Raw genomic sequence first — 17,553 nt, forward strand, 5'->3', positions numbered from 1 at the left:
CGGAAGAAATTGACGAAATCTTTATTTGTACGAGCTTGCAGAGTTTTATTTTCGGGCAATAAAGGAATTGTTATATATAGAGAATTATCAGTAATGTATAATGTGTATAATTTACAGAAATTTTTATCTCTCTTTCTCTGTGACGCACAGTCGGGGATTTTCAAGATTTAATTTCGCGCGATAAATTCTCGACGATATCATTTAATTTACTCGTTTGTCGCGGGATAGACAAATCAGATTGAAAAATTACCAATGAAACCCGGCGACATGCTCCAGACTTTGACGGACGAATTGCCGGAAAACTGTCCGATAATCATCTCCAGGAAATAGAATGGTTTTCCCACCAGAAAGAGCAAAATCACGTACGGTATGAGAAAGGCACCACCGCCGTTCTCGTAAGCCGTGAACGGGAATCGCCAGATATTGCCAAAACCGACCGACACGGCGATACACGACATGAGAAATTCCACGCTGTTGTTCCATGTCGCGCGTTCCTTTTCTGACTCGATGGCCTCCACATCCAGGATGCTCGTCGAGCCTCCGGGATAATACGTTCTCCTGCCATTTTTGACGATATGAGGCTCGTCTATTTGGAAAGCGACATTATCGAGGCCCCGTTCCTTTTCGTCCTTCTATAATTTTATGCAAACAACTTTTCGTTTAAAACTTGACACACGCATAAATTTATGCATTATTTTATATAAATGCACACACTCAAGCGGGACGTAATCAGTGTGAGACGCTGATATTTTCTAATAATATGGTAATGATATTGGTCAATATCGATGAGTTTGTGCAATAAGACTAAAATGTGTCAAAAGTTTTGCTTTTCTTCGGAATCGACCAATCCCCGTTAAGATAAATATATATGTATATAATCACCATACAAATATATGCATATATTCAAAGCATATTTAAATAGCTATTAGATAGCTATTAGATAATCAAATAATTAAGGTCAACGATAAAAATCGATTTCAGATTCCTATATACGGTAATAATGCAATTTGTGAGATATTTGTGGAAAAAAAGGATAACAAAGATATCAAGCAACGACTTTATCACCGCGAATACTCTTGAGCGAAAATCCTTCGCGGATTACTCGGCAAACATCCAAGTTATTATGTCTTGAAATTATATATATATCGCAACACTTGTCGTTGTTAGCGATACAAAGCGGTTATATTTTATCTCGTTTTGAGATCGCTATTAAATTACACAGGTGTATCACATTCTTTTTTTAATTTTAACTCGATGCTCGACTGTAATACGTATATTTGTTTAGCATAACTTTCGCTTACTGTTCGAGCCGCAAAACACATGACGATTCAAAAAAGAAAAAAAAGAGAAAGAGAAGAAACGTTCTCGATGCGGCAAAGAGAGATGTAGGATAAAAGAAGCTAGCCAGACGCTAACTCTACCCGCGCTCTCACATTCACCTCGCACCAGTGATCAAAACAATCTGTCTCTAGACAACACGCGTCCCTAAAAGAAGTCTAAAAACGATTTAAAGACATCTTTAAGATGTCTTTTGGCCCTTTTATCCTATCTAGATCATATCATATTCTGACGGCGACTATTATCAATTATCAATCGCAATAATTATACCATTATTAAATATCTCATCTATATTTTTCCTATTTTTTGCTCAACATTTGACGTTTTAATTTTTAATCGATTCTACACGACACTTGCTTCGACGTTTCGATTAATCGTTCACTTACTGTTTCGTACATAGCGGTCATGTTGAGAGAGGCGCGAGAATTGGAAACAGCCTTCGCTGCGACTCGACCAAAAACTGGGACGCGATCAACACCAAGTTCCGAATAGATATCTCGAACGTCGATGTTACTAACGAGAACTGGGGATGCTACTTCATTGAACCAGACGCCGAGATGAGTTCTCTCCCACACGAATGTCCCGACAAAAGCAGTAATAAAATAATAATAATCATCGCGCGTTGCTATATACTATCACTATTTCACTATGTATCGCCACGACGGTAAATGATAGAATGCTGTGCGTCGCGAGCAGAATGCGACGAGCTAGTCGCGCGCGCTAGCGCTTCTAGCTTTAGAGATTGCCAAGGTGGAAAAGGCAGTGAATCACACGATGCCACGTGAGAAGATAATTGCACAAGTTCTGAGTTCTGAGTCGCACGGTAGCTACAACAAGTATAAGGTGAAGATGAAGATTGAACAAGTTCTTCAACTTTCGGTAAAAAGAAGCGAAAAAAGTCTATAAAAAAAGAGCGATGTGGAAGGCGAGGAAAATTTCTTTTAGAATATACATAGATATAATCATAAATGGAATATATAGGTAGATATTACTCGGTAGAAGGAAAAATGTATAAAAGAAAAGCGAAGAAAATGAGAGAAATGTTCCCCTCTTTTCCGGTTCCCGTAAAAGATCAGAAGTGTAAAAGGAGTGAATTTGTAAAAGAAAGATGAAGTGGTGAAAATAAGGATTCCCGGTTGATCAGCCGACGCAGCAAAGTTACACGCAAAGCAACTCGAAGAAGAGATCTGAGAATTTGCTATTAAGAATACCTATATACAAGAACAGGTATATTTTTTGTATTTTCTACATTCCCGATATAATCCCGTTTGTTATAGTTGCGTCACAGTTGCTATGTCACGCTCCACGACAACATGACACACGGGTCCTTTCAAGGAAACAAGGGAAAGATTGGATGATGAAAATATTTTCCGAAATTTAAAATTTGAATGTTTTTTTATAAAAAAAAAAATCATATATATAAATTTTATTTATTATTGATAAAGTCGTATTATATCGTGTCATTTTCCTGCAATCTTTTATTCGGCGCAACTTTTCGATATCGTCACTTTTACAAAAGTGAATCAGGTTAAAAATAATACTTAAAATTGTAATTTTATTTTAAGAAATGACGATGTTACTTACTTGTTAATGTATCTTATCACAATATTTCGATGCATTGTTTTCGGTGCAACATAATCGTCAAGCGACGCAGCTAGACATACCATTTTCCACGTAGTTTAGGAACGAGGAAAGTAGTTTTGCATACCAAGGACGACTGGATCATTTATACGAAACATGAGAGAATGCTTATTATCGACATTACGCACAAGTACAATAATACAATATCATGACACATCATTATGACATGTCATAAATTGTAAAGCTAAATTTCACTGATTACGAAACGGTGAATATAAAATTTCTGTCATTCTACGTATTACTTTATTGATGTATTTATTGTTAAAAACATTAAAACATCATTAAAACTATCGTCTCTTAATTAAAAATCACACGGAAAAAACCTCAGAATAAACCGTCGTGATCCACATTCCAGTTATTATTTCTCTCTTCCGTGTCGCGGTTTGTAAGTGATCTCGGAATTCCAGCTATTTCCTTCAATTCTCGAGATTACAATATTTCTAAGATTGAAAAGAAAAGCTTACTTCATTGTCTAGAAATAAATCATAAATATTTGAGCGGGGGTATAATCCATGCGATAAATGTTGATTACTTTTTGAAAAGAAAGATATCTTATGCAATTTCGCAATGGCAATTTACATTGGTAATTGCAAAACAATAACAAATCATTTTTTATATACAAATTTTTATATCTTTTTAAATATAAAAATTATATAATTTTTATATTTTTATATACTCGTACGTTATTTTTATTTAATTTTTTTCACCACACATTAAAAATACATATGTATTACTATTAATTTTAATAAGTTTAAAATATCCATATTCAGCAGTAATTTTTTAATAAACGTTTCGTATTTTATTTAATCAAAACTTCCATTCAGGAATTCAAAGATTCAAATCCAATTAGTGCAAAACTTACTTAATTGTTAGTAGAGAATCCAACTGTGCTTAGCCGATACTCGAAGCCTACTTACAATTAGCTGACAATGAGACCAAGACTTAAAAATCTTTTTTAGCGAAAACTCGAATCCTATGTAGCCGAGATTTAAACCCTGCTTAGCGGAGACTCGAACCATATTTAGCGGAGATTCAAACCAAGATTGTGCCGTAGATTTCAAAATTATGACATGTCGAATTTCAAATGTTTCTACATAGTGCCCAGTAGTACATACACATATAACGTGCATTTCTATATATTATATGCTCTGTAAACCATTCAAGTTACAACTTTTGTAGAGATTTAACACTGAATGTTTATTAATTGAGACGAATATTGCATAGAAGGTATCTTATAGCCTTTATTTGATGCATATGCATATGCATATATATATATATTTATATTTCTTTCCCATCTATTGTAATTTTTCTATTTGCAGACAAAATGGGCGATTCTTTTCCGAAAACAAAACTGATAGACCCTGAAGACGAACAAGTAACTGCGAAATTAATGCAATTTTTGGAAACATATATTCAAAGAAGAGATCTATTACAAAAAGACGTGCATAAAAAACGTACAAATAATTCCGTATATTCCTTTTAAAGTGATATTATATGCAATGTTCGCTACTATATATTTTGAAGTTAATACAAAAAAGAATCATCTTTTCAGAGAACAATTTTAGAAATATATTAGTGGAATTGGAACGTGAAAATGTATTATTAAAATATTCTAATACTGAACAGAAAAAGATGGTACGATTATATTGGCAATATATAACATGGAGAAATAATAATACATTATGCTACTAATTTGTTTATTATAACAATATGCATCCTTTTAATATATACTAATATTGTGTGTGTGTTGTCACAAATATTTCAGATCTCTGTGTTACAAAACCGTATTTGTAAATTACAAAACCAAATTGATAGTTTGCTGTATAAATTGAATAGCGCTTGTGACATTATGAGGAATATGCAACAAAAAGTAAACATGTTTTTGCAACGTAATCTTGTACTCAGTTATTTTTGCGCATTAATACAATTTCTGTACAGTTGAGAAATAGAGACAGACAGCTCAAACAACACGCCATAGACAAACAAAGAATACTACAGAGATGCAATGCAAAGATACAAAGAGAAACTGACAGAATGATCAATGAATCGGATATGAAACTGCATGAACAGCATAAACAATTAACGGTATACTTTAATTTACAAAGATATACATTTACAATGTGTGTTTATTATTCTTTCAAGACAATTCAGTTGTTTCTTCTAAAATCTTGGGCCATTACAATATTTTTAGAGCTACATCAGGAAGAAGGATGACAAATTAAAATTGATGAAACAAATATTGATGTCCACTGATGAAAATATGTCAGATGCTAATGCTGTATTAATGGCACCGATAGCTTTGAATACGACAACGAAGATTGCAGAGGAATCAATCCCGATAGTGTCCAAGGAAGAACCTGTCATGGTAATATCCATTGATTCTCAAATTGCCAAAAGCCATCGCAGCCAGCAGACATTGCCTTTTTGTACAAGAATCAATCTCAATGATATTCAGGGAAAAATCGCGAAAGAACCAATCCCGATGACATCCAAGGAAGAACCTTCGAGTTCGCAAACTGAGATCGCGGAATCCGAATCAATTCGACCTACGCGCACTGATTCTCCTCTCTCTTCACATTCCGCCACAATTGCGTTGGCTGAAATTGCAACTATTAACAAATTCAAATCAGATATAAAAATAAAGGTAGTATATCTAAGCAGAATCCAACTAAAGAGGCTGAGTAAAAGAATAATTTATATTCTTTGATAATGCTACATTTCTTTTATCATTGTGCCAAATAATAGATTAAAACTGACCTCAACATGCATACACTAATGCATTTCACTACTCATCAGATTCCAGTAGTGAATCCGAGATATCGACGATCGCAAAACGATAAATGGATAAATCATCGTTCTGTTGGAATGGTTCCAACTGGTACAATCTTCCAGCCACAAATACATCTTCATAAACGAATCCGAAAGTTGACAAATCCAAACAATTTTGCAGTCAAATCTGCCAAGTACTGCCTTTATGCGCAAGAACAAGACACAGATGGCGAACTCGAAACCAAATTATATAAGGTATAAACTCTGCTACACCATTTTTTTTAGAGACACAGTATACATTGTATCCTTGTATATTGTAGGCTGATATATTGCCAACGTGTGGAGGAGGAGCACAGATTGTATTTAAGGATATAGAATGTTTAAAGCAGATATCTCCAACTGCAGCAAAACGACATAATGGGCAGAAAACCTGGAAAACAGTTTAGCATCTACATAAGTCTTGTGTACATTGTCAAAAGCTTCTCTATGTATTACAACTTAATTTGTAAAACAGTCGCAGAGTCGACGATATTGTTAATTATCTGTTTATCGTAATTTATTTAACAGATATACTTGAGAGAGTATTTTTTTCGTCTTTTTGTCTTTCACACGCATACACATACATACACTTTGATTGATACTTTGGAATTTATGCAACTGACGTTATTTCGGAGATAGAAGGCGAAATATTTCACATATTAGAAATAACAATTTATTTTGTTTTACTTTCAAGCCATAGAATAACATTTGACGCTTTTATTTCAAATTACTCTTATAACATTAATATAGGATGGAAGATGAACTCTGTACACGTCGAGATGATATAAAAAAAAATTAAAAAAAATAAAAAAAATTGCGATATTATCTTACACATGTAACAAAGAGTCTGTTCTTTATAGCTGAACTAGCTGCGCAGACATTTTGCGTACCGATAAAATTCAATTTATTTGAATGTGAATAGAAATTTGTCATTGTATCTAAAGAAACATACTAATATAGATGGATGTAATTCTTTACTTAATTTCTTACACTACAATGCAGTTGCATCTAGAAAAAACTTCACTTGTTAAAACAAATTTTAACTGCATTACTTTGACAATATACAATTGACAATCATATAAAAGCCTATATTTTCCAAACCTAAACATATACTCCCTCCTCCTTTCATCTATCACACCCGCCAGTCTCAATGTATAATAAAAAATATGATAAAATATATTAAACTATACCAATTATATATCAAGACAATATATAAATTATATCAAGTATCATAGACAAATGTATTAATTACTAGAGAATTAGTCGTGTGCGCGCGTTATATAATTGGCTCTAACAAACTTTACACAAACACACGCACACATACACACTTATATATTATATAAAATTGATTATTTAAAAATATTGTCTTACGCAACAATGTGCATTATCTTTCATCACTTTTTTTCATAATACATAAAAAAAATCGCTCAATAGTTTTTCCCAATTCTTAATATTTCTTGTTAAATTATAAATTTACAGATACATAATAGAAAATGTGAAACTAAAGATTCATGTAAAATCTTTAATAAACGATATTATCGTAGATATATTATAAGAGTATTTATGTGCTTGTGTATTTTTGAAACATTCGAATGAATTTCTAAATATTTTTTTGCGAAATATAAGTTATGGTATTGGTAAATTATCGGTTCCAATATCGGAACCGATAATTATCAAAGAGAGATATGTATCGTACATAATACCGTTTATCGAATCGCTTAATTTCCTGTAGATATATTCTACAAAGTAACCAGAATGGCTATTTGACATCGATTCGCGATAATCGAAACGTATATGACCAAACTGTCTACAAAATGTAACATTTATTTGTGATGATTGTAGATGCATACATACACGACACGTGTGTTGCATGCGCGTGGTGTGTGTCCACACATATAATACATTGCTCTCGGCATTACACGAAGTATATATCTCTATTGATTACAACTTTAGCGAAACAGCAGACAGTCATAGCTTCGAGCTATTAAAATTACATCTTATTAGATAAAATGATTAGGCAAATCCGGGCAGTTCTATAATTGGCAAGCGCCATAGTGCTTGGTCGAGATTTATTGCAACATTAACATCAAGCTAGATATTTTGTTATATGATTGGTTAATCAGTCGGCCAAAAAACAAATTGTTATTAAATTTTTACGAGATATCATGGCTATCAACAGAGAGAAATAAGATTGGTGCGACTTGAAACTTTTTAATCTATAAATAACACTGCTTGTCCCAATTTGTACATATTTCAATGCAATTAATTTTCCATCGAATTCGATTCATTAAACAATTCAAAATCGTTGGATAATGTTTTTTGTTATTTTAATCACGTGCGACGCGCAAAAAGAACAGGGGACAGAGAAAAGAGGAGGCGTTATTACTTGTTCTGTGATGCAAATTTCTTGCACGACTGCAATTACGTGTATGTATAATAATGCTATGTGTACGATTAAACATTTTATATTTTAGAAAAAATGTAGAGAAATTTCAAGCGAGAAACTTGAGAAATCGATCAAGATGATGACTGATAGAAAGACTGACTAAAGACACAGTAAGTAATAATCGATCGAGGTAATAAGAATCTCGTTGGTTGTAGAATAACAATAAACAATTCCGATAGAAGTATAATGTATCCGCGAGACACACGCTTGCTTAAAGACGCTCGCAAATAAACAATTTGTTACGACGCGCTTCTGTTTGATCGTGTATGAACCGCGAGTGAAAGCACTACTCGAGATGATAATCGGTGCCAAGCAAAATGAACGGGAACTGCGGAGACAATCAATTTATACGACTCTCTCGTTATGATAAACGCGATTTCACTCCGACATAGTACACATAATATCATTGTAATTTCATTTTTTTTCTTTTTTTTTTTTTTTTTTTTTGGGTAATAATACCTTAGGCGATGGCAGATTTGGTTAGGCGAGGCGAGGCAAGGCAATGTCAGTTTTTTTTGATGGGTAATAATACCTTTTACTCTATGGCTTTACTCATGAACTCTATGAATCGTTTGCCATATTGTTCTGGATCACAGGTGGATATACCGTCAACATTAGCACCATATTTGACGGTTTTAGCCGCTTTCGCCGCTTGTTTACGTACACCGTAATGCGTGAGCACATCTATTATGGCCAAGAAATAAATCTCCTTTGTGGGAGCACCTAAAAAAATAAACAAGAGATAAGCACTTTCATATTTGCATCCGATCAAAATATCCAATTGCTTATATTTGAAAGAGGTACCTTCTTTACTAGGAATGGCATAAATATCTAATTCAGGTATTATCGCATCTTCATACTGTAAACTGGTGTCGCGCATTAATGCGGCATGTGGTGACTCGGGAGGTGTTGCCATGCTAGTAATTGCATGGCCGACGCCGCTCCAACCCCACAAACGGCTGCAAATGAGTCATCGATGAGAAAAATGATGAGTGAGAAAATATATGCATTATAGAGTTGCATCGTTGCAAGAAAATATGTGAAAGAAATATCTCATCTTACTCTCCCATTGGACCTCGAGACTCCAATCCGCTACCTGACTCGCTGTCATCTTCCTCTTCATGATTATCCTCATCATCCTCTCTTTCCGCACGTTCTCTCGATTCTTGTTCAGCGCGCGCGCAATCGTGCAAGCCAAGTAGCAAAGAGTAATCCATCAAGTGTAATCTCGTCAAGAACTATAGACAGATTATCTCAAATATACTCTTTGATGGTAAATTTCTTTACATAGTCAGAGCAAAGTCTTATCTCGATAATTCTGTTAAAATAGATCTTAAAATAACTATTAACATAACTTTATTATAAATTTTATATATATATATATATGTAAATTGTTACATAAAAATACTGTGCGCTTGTATAAATACTTACGTCTACATCGGCGGTTAACGTTTCTATTAGCTTAGCTTTGGCCTCTTCCCCAATGTAAATCTTCATGCCCTCCTTAACGAAATCATTATCCTTATAAGTAGGAAGGTCCTTTTCCTTCTCCTTATCGGACGCTTCTCGATCCACTGTCGATCCTTTTAGGTCGAACTTTTTGTGCGTTGTCAAGTGATTCGAAAACACATTCCTTATGGCGACTACGTAATGCTCGACGCCATCAACGGTCAATCGGTACATTCCCAGATATTGCGGCAATAATGTCTTTCCATGTCGCTCGACAATATACTACAATGCAATATACACACAGTGATAGCTTTGAATTATTATTTATATATTTTCTGAATTATACTTACGGGATGATAATGTTTCAAGAACGAATGCATTCTCTCCACTTCCTCGCTCGTCAATGTTTTAATTATAAACAGTTTGTCGTAAGATTGATAAAACTTTGCACCACTTTTCCCAGATGAATCGTCAAGTACTGGCTGCGATCTGGAAAAAAGAAACAAAAAAAGAAAAAAAAGAAGAAATGGAACAAACTATCGAGCATATATGGGAAAATCAAACAGTGGTTCAACTTGAATGAGTTGCTGGCGCAGAACTATATAGGAGCATGATTGGCAAATATAAAGAATAAATCATTACCAAGAGGAATATTAGATAATTGGAGGTACTTTTTAGTAGCTGATGAATATAAGTATCTATCATGTAAAACGAATTGTTCAGTTATCATAATTATTTACGTTAAAACGCGTGAATAAATATATTAATTATTAATTATAAATCATTAAAGTTAACACATTATTGTTTTCATTATATCTCTTTGATGTTTTTATTACTATTATTATAATTCGATAGAATTACCGTAATAGAGTCACTATTATCATTATTCATTTTCATCGCCGTCGATGTAAGGCGCTTTATTTATTTATTAATTATCTTTATTATCTTATTGATTGATCTTTTAATAACGACAATGATGCAATAGACATACTTTCTCACCATGCTTTAAATTGTACAAACTGTGAGCGTTAGGTGGCTTTCACTTATGTAAAGTGTTTTAGACCAAATGTATAAATTAAGCAATCATTAAAATATCAATGAATTGTTACGCTCTTAGTTATGCTGATTTTCGAAAAAAGATGTTTAACTCTATGTTATAAAATGACGAATTTGCACAATGTGGCAAAATCACGTTTTGCTAACCTCAGGCGTTTTGGTTTAAAACTGCAGCTACGCAGTGGTTTGTTTAAAATTGTATTGTGCGAGGAGGCAGAAGGAGGGTAAAGGGTAATCGTTGGAGTGGTAGCGGAGCGTTGAACCAATTGACGAATCCTTCTGCCTATTCCTTCGACCAAATCCGAATGCTGCTTTGCTCGCGAAGGATTAAACACCCGACATCTAACACATCAAAATTGTTACATTACAAAGCCATTGATAGCCTCTAGAGATTCGTCTCTATGCATTTACAACAAACGTAATATCGAGCAATCGCGAGCAAAAGAAAATTCGCCTCCAACTTTGAAAATCGCGCGAAAATCGCTTTGCTATATGTATATTGTACTTGCATTACATATGAAACATTAGAGAAGATAATTAGCATAAGAGTAGAATTACCTAGTCATTGATTCCTTGTAATCCAAATCATCTATTCCAAATCTCTCTCGCAAATTTCTAAAGACTAACGGACAGTATTCTTTAATTTTGAAGTGGGAGGGCATGTTTTCTCTGCAAAAAATAGTTTATGCATAAATAAATATTTTCCTAATACTAGAGCTATATTACATCTTCACTTTAACACACACACAGACAATTCTAAAATTATTAGAAGTAGTCAACTTGTTGACTTGGTACTAAGCCACACATGCGCACGCGCGCACACGCGTATTATGTGTATATGTATAAAAAAAGAATATTGCCTAAATATATTCCTAATATTGTTTCAATATATATATATATATATATATATATATATATATATATTAAAACATATATGTATATATACAATCGTGAGTATATTTCAAAACGTGTGCGCGCGCACGCACACTTTCACAATTAGCAATATATCCAAAATATATACGAGAAAATAAATTTGTTCGATATCATATACAACATATAATAATATAGAAAAAAGAAACTTACTTGTTGAAAAGATGATTATCCACTTTCAACTTGCTGTAAGCTCTAAAATCATCTGGCAAGAGCATTACCGGAATGTTAACGTGACTAAGTTCGTTTATCTGCAATGCAGCAAACATGTAAGCATAAATTTATATATCACTTTTAAGAGATTAAGCGTAATGAATTTAGTTTAAAAATCATGTTGAAATAAAACAATCTATTGTTAAATAAAGACACGATAGAAAAATACAAATTAATAAGTTTAAAATAAGTGTATCTTGCCAAATATCTATACATATATCTACGCGCAATAAAGTTGTAAACTAGAAATTAAATTAAAAAAAGCTAGACATAATTATATAATTTAAATTTAGATGAGTTACCGTAGGACATATCTATTTCGCGAGTTATTCATTTGACAATTGATGACGCAATGAGATGTGCCGATGCGAGAATAAATGCAATAGAAGTAGAAATAGAAAAATGACACAACGACAATGATGCGTGACGATGCATGCATACAACATACATACATGTATGTTGTCATTTGCGTAAATTGTTGTTGCGGACGCGCGCGAGTGAAAACGCAACAGTAGCGGAGAGAAAAGTGCGATCGCGCACTTATCCACTTACCGTGTGATTAACACCCCACATAAACACGCTGAGTAGCGGCTCGTTTGCGCGAAACAGTTTAACCTTCTGATGTTTCACCCGAAAATGTTTCTTCTTCAGCTTGCTGAGTCCGCTAGACATTTGCGGCGCGCTCGACATGCTTGTTTCTGTCTTACAATTAGATTGTCAGAGGACGAGAATATGTAACTCGCTCTCGCCTTTCGAGAGGATTTCTTGCCCCGAATCCTCAACGGCAGCCTACCGTGCCTACCCCCGAACGCGCGAGAGATTCTCCTCTGTCCGCGTTCTACTGTTTACATCATAAATATCTCGTTTGTGTCGCGCGTACCGCGCAAGTACCAGGAATCTCTACCGATCTCTACCAGTCCTCTTTACGATTGAATAAATCACGCCCATGAACCGAACGGATCACGGATTTTCGCGGCGCCGCGTACCAACTTTTCGTCGACCCTGCACAATCACTGAGGGAATGACTGAAATCACAACGAATGAACCCAACACCCAACGTCGCGCGCACTTGTATGCACTACGCATTCACCATCGTTTGCATTACCCTTACCTTACCCTTACTCTTACCGCGCGCACTTTATCGCCCTCCCTTCCGTCGCACGTCACACACCGCACCAGCGTTGTAACATTTACAATCTCCATCAATGGCGTACCGCTACGACAGACAACCACGGACCACGGATCACCAACAACACGGACAACGGCTGCAAGCTGCAAGTTGCAACGGCTGATCGTTGGGCTCCTTTTAAAAATGGCGAGAGCGCCAAGGACACGGCATGTATCGTGAAGATTAGAGACAGCATTAAACGCGAAAAAGTCGCCGGTCGGTGGCGCTCCTTTTTCTTTTGATTGGTCAATCAGACGCTTCGAACTGCGAGCTTCAATTGGTCACAGTTTTTTAGGTAATAGAAATCAGTTTCAAAGCGAAAATAACATTAAACATCCTATATAAATACATCCGATTTATCGAGAATTGCGACAACAACATGGCATATTCAATTAAACTATCTCAAGGTGCAAACCCATGCAGTAGATTAGCGTAACGCGGAACGAAAAGGGAACCAATCGCGAACGTTCCGCAGTCTTTGTTACATTCACGATTGGTTCCGTTCTCGTTCCGCGTTATGGCCCTCGCACACTGGACGCGATGAGCGATAAATGATGGGCGATATCCAATGAGAGCTCTGATTTTCCGAAAAAATAAAGCTCTCATTGGATATCGCCCATCGTTCATCGCGTCCAGTGTGCGATAGCCATCATTGAATATCGCCCATCGCGTCCAATGTGCGAGGGCCATAAAGGCTTACTCATAGACATAGACATAGTATATCTAGACCGAGTGTTGAGGAGTGGTTTACTACACCTATTGTAGACCCGGTCTAAACTTCATTTGTCATAAGCCGCATACTTTTTTTTAAATTTGAAATTCACTTCATTTCGTGTTGCAAATGCATCGAATCGTTGCATTGAATCGTTTATCGTTTAAATAAACAGGTGCATTTAATACAATAATGAGCGCTCATTAAACTTTGTAATTGGCGTATATTGACATTTATCAAAAGCATTATTCCTCGTATTTATGAATTAAATAAGATGGTAATTTGAGGCATGTGTGTAAGGAGATATGGATTAATTTTTTTATAAAACAGCATTGAATAAAATACAAATAAATTTGGCAATGTGTAAACAAGATAAAGAAAACCACTGGGATCTGGGATTGATGTTTTCAGAATGGCGCTGTTAACGGGAATAGGAATGGCGAGTACGTCTTTCTGGTCTACGAGTATGACTAAGCATATTTATCGGGAAAGCGTAAAAGACAGGGGAATTCGGGCGTTCTCAAGGCTATTTTATTCTCGAGCGTGAAAAATTAACGAATCAGAAATGACCATGGATGGAAAAAGATCGATAAAAATGGTATGTCGTGTAGCGTATCGCATAGGTATTAACATGTCTTATTTTCTGGGCATTAATTCTCGAGCGCATATTTTTGTATGCAGAAGTAACAGTTTCAAATATTTAATCGTATATGAAAATAATCTTGTAAATTTGAATTTTTTAGCCCTAATATTTCACAAATTTTAACGTTGGCGAAGAATTATGACAAGTTGACCTTAGTCACCTATTACATTCACTCTTGTATTAGTACATAATTTTATCAAGTACAAATGAAAGAGATAAACATTTTGTTATAGCATTTTGTACAAAAATGTTGAGATTCTATCGAGTAATGTGTGATATTTTATATTCCTTATATAGGATCCATTGTCACCTGGTCCATGTCTGGACATTAGCGACGATGAACTTGTTACGATATCGGTACGAGATTTAAACAGACAATTAAAATTACGTGGATTATCTAGGGAAGAAATTGTGCGTATGAAACAGCGAAGACGTACGCTAAAGAATAGAGGATATGCAGCTAGCTGTCGTATAAAACGTATTGAACAGAAAGATGAATTAGAATCTGAAAAGACTCAAGAATATCGAGATATGGAAGCCATGCAAGAGGATAATAATCGTATGAGGGAGGAGGTAGAATCTTGGCATTCAAAGTATCAAGCGCTCAAAAAGTTTGCCCAAGAAAAGAAAATTATTATTCCACCAGACTTGGAAACCATATAAAATTTAAATGTATTGAGATATTAACTCTTCTCCATTATTAAAATTAGATTTAATAATGGAATTTGTTTTAATGTTGTAACATCTGTGCTAATCTGTTAAATTCTAGAGACTTTTATTTGTAGGACAGAAGACTCTCTTTAGCTTGCACATATAATTTTCGATTAATTCATTCATATAGAAATAATATAATATAGAAACGAGTGTGTCTCTTTTCTTTCTTTTCTTTTTATAGAAATGTCTATATACAAAATACACACACACACACACACACACACATACATACATACATATGTACCATACATATTCTTTTTTAAGTATAAATACAAGAAAATATAACTTTATACATATACATACATATATAAGAATATAAATAAAAAGAAAATATAAAAACATCGAGTTGAGATAAAAGATGGAATATATGGTAATTTTATTAATTCTCATATATTTTCATTTTCGGTACATAATAAAAGTATTAATCTGCTAATTACATGAACATTGATTGAATTTCCTAGCAACCTGTATTTTTGTCTATCTGTAATATGTTTTGGAAAATCGAAATTTTCTGGAAAACACATTAACCTGCACACTTAAAAAACACAACACACACACACACACACACACACACACACATACATACATACATACATATGTACCATACATATTCTTTTTTAAGTGTAAATACAAGAAAATATAACTTTATACATATACATACATATATAAGAATATAAATAAAAAGAAAATATAAAAACATCGAGTTGAGATAAAAGATGGAATATATGGTAATTTTATTAATTCTCATATATTTTCATTTTCGGTACATAATAAAAGTATTAATCTGCTAATTACATGAACATTGATTGAATTTCCTAGCAACCTGTATTTTTGTCTATCTGTAATATGTTTTGGAAAATCGAAATTTTCTGGAAAACACATTAACCTGCACACTTCTTTAGGCGAGAAAAATCTAAGTTTCAAATCTGATAAGAGTTGTACCTGTTTGTCTGAATTGTTCTCCCAATTATTAGCTTCACTATATTTTAATTTAATTGTTTCATCTGCAAATGGACAATATACAGATCCTGTACCTTCTACATAATGACCATATCCTTTGGTGAAACAACAAGAACCATTGTTCTCAGATGTTCGTATATCTAACACCCATGCTCTCTTTTGTAATAATTTTGAGGATAGTAAATATTTGGATTCTTCAATGTTTTCTAAAATATTATCTAATGTGTAGCACATTCTGCCAGATTTGGTATTAATTTTGCCACTCTTCTCTGCTAACATAACATGCTTACTTTTCGGCAGTAATTTTAATGATTCAGATGGTAAACCATTTTTAAGCGAGGGTTGTTTGAAAAAAAATTTCAAATTCTTCTTCTTTGCCAATAAATAATATCTATTCCTGCTATTTGGTATACCAAATTGACACGGGCTTAATATTAATTCTCTGTAAACATATCCACAACTGCCTACACAATCTATTAATTTATCCCTCATTTGAGATACTTCAAAACCTTTAACATTCTCAAGCAAAATATATCTTAAACATTCTAATTCTGGTATTAAGTCTAAAATGTGTAACAAAGAACAAGCTCTGTTATCAAGAGTATCCTTTTTTAATCCTAATCTAGTAAAAGGTTGACATGGAGGACTCATAAGTATAGCATCTAAACCCAATTTGTTCAGTTCCTGTGCATTAAGAGACTCAATATTTCTATTCATAAGAACAGTTTCTGGAAAGTTGTGGCGATAGACAGCATTTGCAACAGGATTTATATCAATTGCTGCAACAACTTTTGCCGCAACTCCACTTTCTATAATAATATATATGTATGTTAAGTACAATAAGCAGGACGAATTAATATCATAATATAATCTAGCGCTAATTCTTAAATTTCTCTAATCGCAATATATATTTGTAATATTTATGTTTATACATACCACGGAGCGCATAATGCATTCCTCCGATGCCGCTATAGAGTTCCAATACTTTCATTGTCGGCGGTTTTGACTCCAAACTCTATTTATTATATTATTTAAACTAAACAAGAAAAGAAAAAAACAATCACAAAATCTGTGGTATGTACATACATACATACATACATACATACATACATATATACATACATACATACACACATACATGCATGCATACATATATATAATACATGTGTAATACACTTTTACCATTATTGATTACGAGAGCAATACTGAGTTTTTTTGATGTTTTTTATTTCTGCTTCTTATATCACAATCATAAAATTGACGGGGTTTATTATTTGAGTATATTGAATAATAGAAAAATGTTAAACAAGATATATATGTAACTACAAAAAAACTAGTTGAGATTATTCTTAAAGGTAAACAGAGATCTATCATCTTTAAAGCTCGTATCAGACTACGCATTGAAGATTGAGATTCAAGATTCAAGATTGAAATTTGACCAATCAGAATAAAGAAATTTTAGTCCCTTTTGTTTT

At 33.9% G+C, this 17,553-nt stretch overlaps 5 protein-coding genes across 16 annotated transcripts in view; 2 read left to right on the forward strand and 3 right to left on the reverse strand.

Annotated features, from left to right (window-relative positions):
- LOC115240989 (sodium-dependent nutrient amino acid transporter 1-like) overlaps nucleotides 1-1,858 on the reverse strand; it is a 5,869-nt gene extending 4,011 nt beyond the window's left edge. The window contains exons 1-2 of the mRNA XM_029816488.1: nucleotides 1,725-1,858; nucleotides 251-632 (exon numbers count right to left, since the gene is read on the reverse strand). Of these exons, the coding sequence (XP_029672348.1) occupies nucleotides 251-632; nucleotides 1,725-1,745 (403 nt within the window). The 5' untranslated portion in view covers nucleotides 1,746-1,858. The remainder of the gene's footprint in view (nucleotides 1-250; nucleotides 633-1,724) is intronic.
- A 293-nt stretch (nucleotides 1,859-2,151) lies between these two features.
- LOC115240988 (kinesin-like protein KIF23) lies at nucleotides 2,152-8,683 on the forward strand. 9 transcript variants are annotated; one of them, XM_029816478.1, is made up of 9 exons: nucleotides 2,152-2,319; nucleotides 2,410-2,565; nucleotides 4,299-4,433; nucleotides 4,532-4,614; nucleotides 4,745-4,849; nucleotides 4,918-5,064; nucleotides 5,171-5,623; nucleotides 5,725-6,003; nucleotides 6,069-8,483. In XM_029816478.1, exons 3-9 carry the CDS (start codon nucleotides 4,304-4,306, stop codon nucleotides 6,192-6,194), a joined length of 1,323 nt encoding a protein of 440 aa, XP_029672338.1. In that variant the 5' UTR covers nucleotides 2,152-2,319; nucleotides 2,410-2,565; nucleotides 4,299-4,303; the 3' UTR covers nucleotides 6,195-8,483. The 9 variants fall into 9 exon arrangements, with proteins under 9 accessions (XP_029672338.1, XP_029672343.1, XP_029672345.1 ...); XM_029816483.1 differs by lacking the exon at nucleotides 2,152-2,319 and having other exon boundaries at nucleotides 2,444-2,565; nucleotides 5,171-5,344; nucleotides 5,435-5,623; XM_029816485.1 differs by lacking the exon at nucleotides 2,152-2,319 and having other exon boundaries at nucleotides 2,444-2,565; nucleotides 5,171-5,344; nucleotides 5,435-5,623; nucleotides 5,776-6,003.
- On the reverse strand, nucleotides 4,663-13,212 carry LOC115240987 (phosphatidylinositol 5-phosphate 4-kinase type-2 alpha). Of its 3 annotated transcripts, XM_029816476.1 has the most exons (10): nucleotides 12,434-13,212; nucleotides 11,822-11,919; nucleotides 11,297-11,407; nucleotides 10,886-11,080; nucleotides 10,033-10,171; nucleotides 9,665-9,964; nucleotides 9,296-9,471; nucleotides 9,038-9,192; nucleotides 8,766-8,956; nucleotides 4,663-6,178 (listed from the first exon to the last, which is right to left on the reverse strand). In XM_029816476.1, the coding sequence occupies exons 1-9, from the start codon at nucleotides 12,569-12,571 to the stop codon at nucleotides 8,769-8,771; spliced, it is 1,500 nt and encodes a 499-aa protein (XP_029672336.1). In that variant the 5' UTR covers nucleotides 12,572-13,212; the 3' UTR covers nucleotides 4,663-6,178; nucleotides 8,766-8,768. The 3 variants fall into 3 exon arrangements, with proteins under 3 accessions (XP_029672336.1, XP_029672335.1, XP_029672337.1); XM_029816475.1 differs by lacking the exon at nucleotides 4,663-6,178 and having other exon boundaries at nucleotides 8,743-8,956; XM_029816477.1 differs by lacking the exons at nucleotides 4,663-6,178; nucleotides 10,886-11,080 and having other exon boundaries at nucleotides 8,743-8,956; nucleotides 12,434-13,209.
- Nucleotides 13,213-13,856: 644 nt separating this feature from the next.
- On the forward strand, nucleotides 13,857-15,552 carry LOC115240865 (transcription factor MafG). Its single transcript, XM_029816271.1, has 3 exons — nucleotides 13,857-14,038; nucleotides 14,173-14,359; nucleotides 14,702-15,552. The coding sequence occupies exons 2-3, from the start codon at nucleotides 14,327-14,329 to the stop codon at nucleotides 15,065-15,067; spliced, it is 399 nt and encodes a 132-aa protein (XP_029672131.1). The 5' UTR covers nucleotides 13,857-14,038; nucleotides 14,173-14,326; the 3' UTR covers nucleotides 15,068-15,552.
- On the reverse strand, nucleotides 15,465-17,448 carry LOC115240864 (tRNA (cytosine(38)-C(5))-methyltransferase). 2 transcript variants are annotated; one of them, XM_029816269.1, is made up of 4 exons: nucleotides 17,261-17,448; nucleotides 17,015-17,114; nucleotides 16,005-16,887; nucleotides 15,465-15,646 (listed from the first exon to the last, which is right to left on the reverse strand). In XM_029816269.1, the coding sequence occupies exons 2-4, from the start codon at nucleotides 17,067-17,069 to the stop codon at nucleotides 15,505-15,507; spliced, it is 1,080 nt and encodes a 359-aa protein (XP_029672129.1). In that variant the 5' UTR covers nucleotides 17,070-17,114; nucleotides 17,261-17,448; the 3' UTR covers nucleotides 15,465-15,504. The 2 variants fall into 2 exon arrangements, with proteins under 2 accessions (XP_029672129.1, XP_029672130.1); XM_029816270.1 differs by lacking the exon at nucleotides 15,465-15,646 and having other exon boundaries at nucleotides 15,823-16,887.
- Nucleotides 17,449-17,553: the final 105 nt, after the last annotated feature.

Source organism: Formica exsecta, unplaced genomic scaffold, assembly GCF_003651465.1.
Source record: "Formica exsecta isolate Colony F162 unplaced genomic scaffold, ASM365146v1 scaffold458, whole genome shotgun sequence".
NCBI classification, from domain to species: Eukaryota; Metazoa; Arthropoda; class Insecta; order Hymenoptera; family Formicidae; genus Formica; species Formica exsecta.

What these genes read in the sequence shown, in the direction of transcription:
- LOC115240988 (XM_029816478.1), top strand. Translation starts at nt 4,304, where the DNA reads ATGGGCGATTCTTTTCCGAAAACAAAACTGATAGACCCTGAAGACGAA. An exon ending in AAAAGACGTGCATAAAAAAC is followed by an intron (nt 4,434 to 4,531) that starts GTACAAATAATT and finishes TCATCTTTTCAG; the next exon opens with AGAACAATTTTAGAAATATA. An exon ending in AACAGCATAAACAATTAACG is followed by an intron (nt 5,065 to 5,170) that starts GTATACTTTAAT and finishes CAATATTTTTAG; the next exon opens with AGCTACATCAGGAAGAAGGA.
- LOC115240987 (XM_029816476.1), bottom strand. Translation starts at nt 12,571, where the DNA reads ATGTCGAGCGCGCCGCAAATGTCTAGCGGACTCAGCAAGCTGAAGAAG. An exon ending in GATAATCATCTTTTCAACAA is followed by an intron (nt 11,408 to 11,821) that starts GTAAGTTTCTTT and finishes TATTTTTTGCAG; the next exon opens with AGAAAACATGCCCTCCCACT. An exon ending in TTTAAACCAAAACGCCTGAG is followed by an intron (nt 10,172 to 10,885) that starts GTTAGCAAAACG and finishes TCTTTTTTCCAG; the next exon opens with ATCGCAGCCAGTACTTGACG.
- LOC115240865 (XM_029816271.1), top strand. Translation starts at nt 14,327, where the DNA reads ATGACCATGGATGGAAAAAGATCGATAAAAATG. An exon ending in GAAAAAGATCGATAAAAATG is followed by an intron (nt 14,360 to 14,701) that starts GTATGTCGTGTA and finishes TTCCTTATATAG; the next exon opens with GATCCATTGTCACCTGGTCC.
- LOC115240864 (XM_029816269.1), bottom strand. Translation starts at nt 17,069, where the DNA reads ATGAAAGTATTGGAACTCTATAGCGGCATCGGAGGAATGCATTATGCG. An exon ending in AATGCATTATGCGCTCCGTG is followed by an intron (nt 16,888 to 17,014) that starts GTATGTATAAAC and finishes ATATTATTATAG; the next exon opens with AAAGTGGAGTTGCGGCAAAA. An exon ending in TCGCCTAAAGAAGTGTGCAG is followed by an intron (nt 15,647 to 16,004) that starts GTTAATGTGTTT and finishes TTAAGTGTGCAG; the next exon opens with GTTAATGTGTTTTCCAGAAA.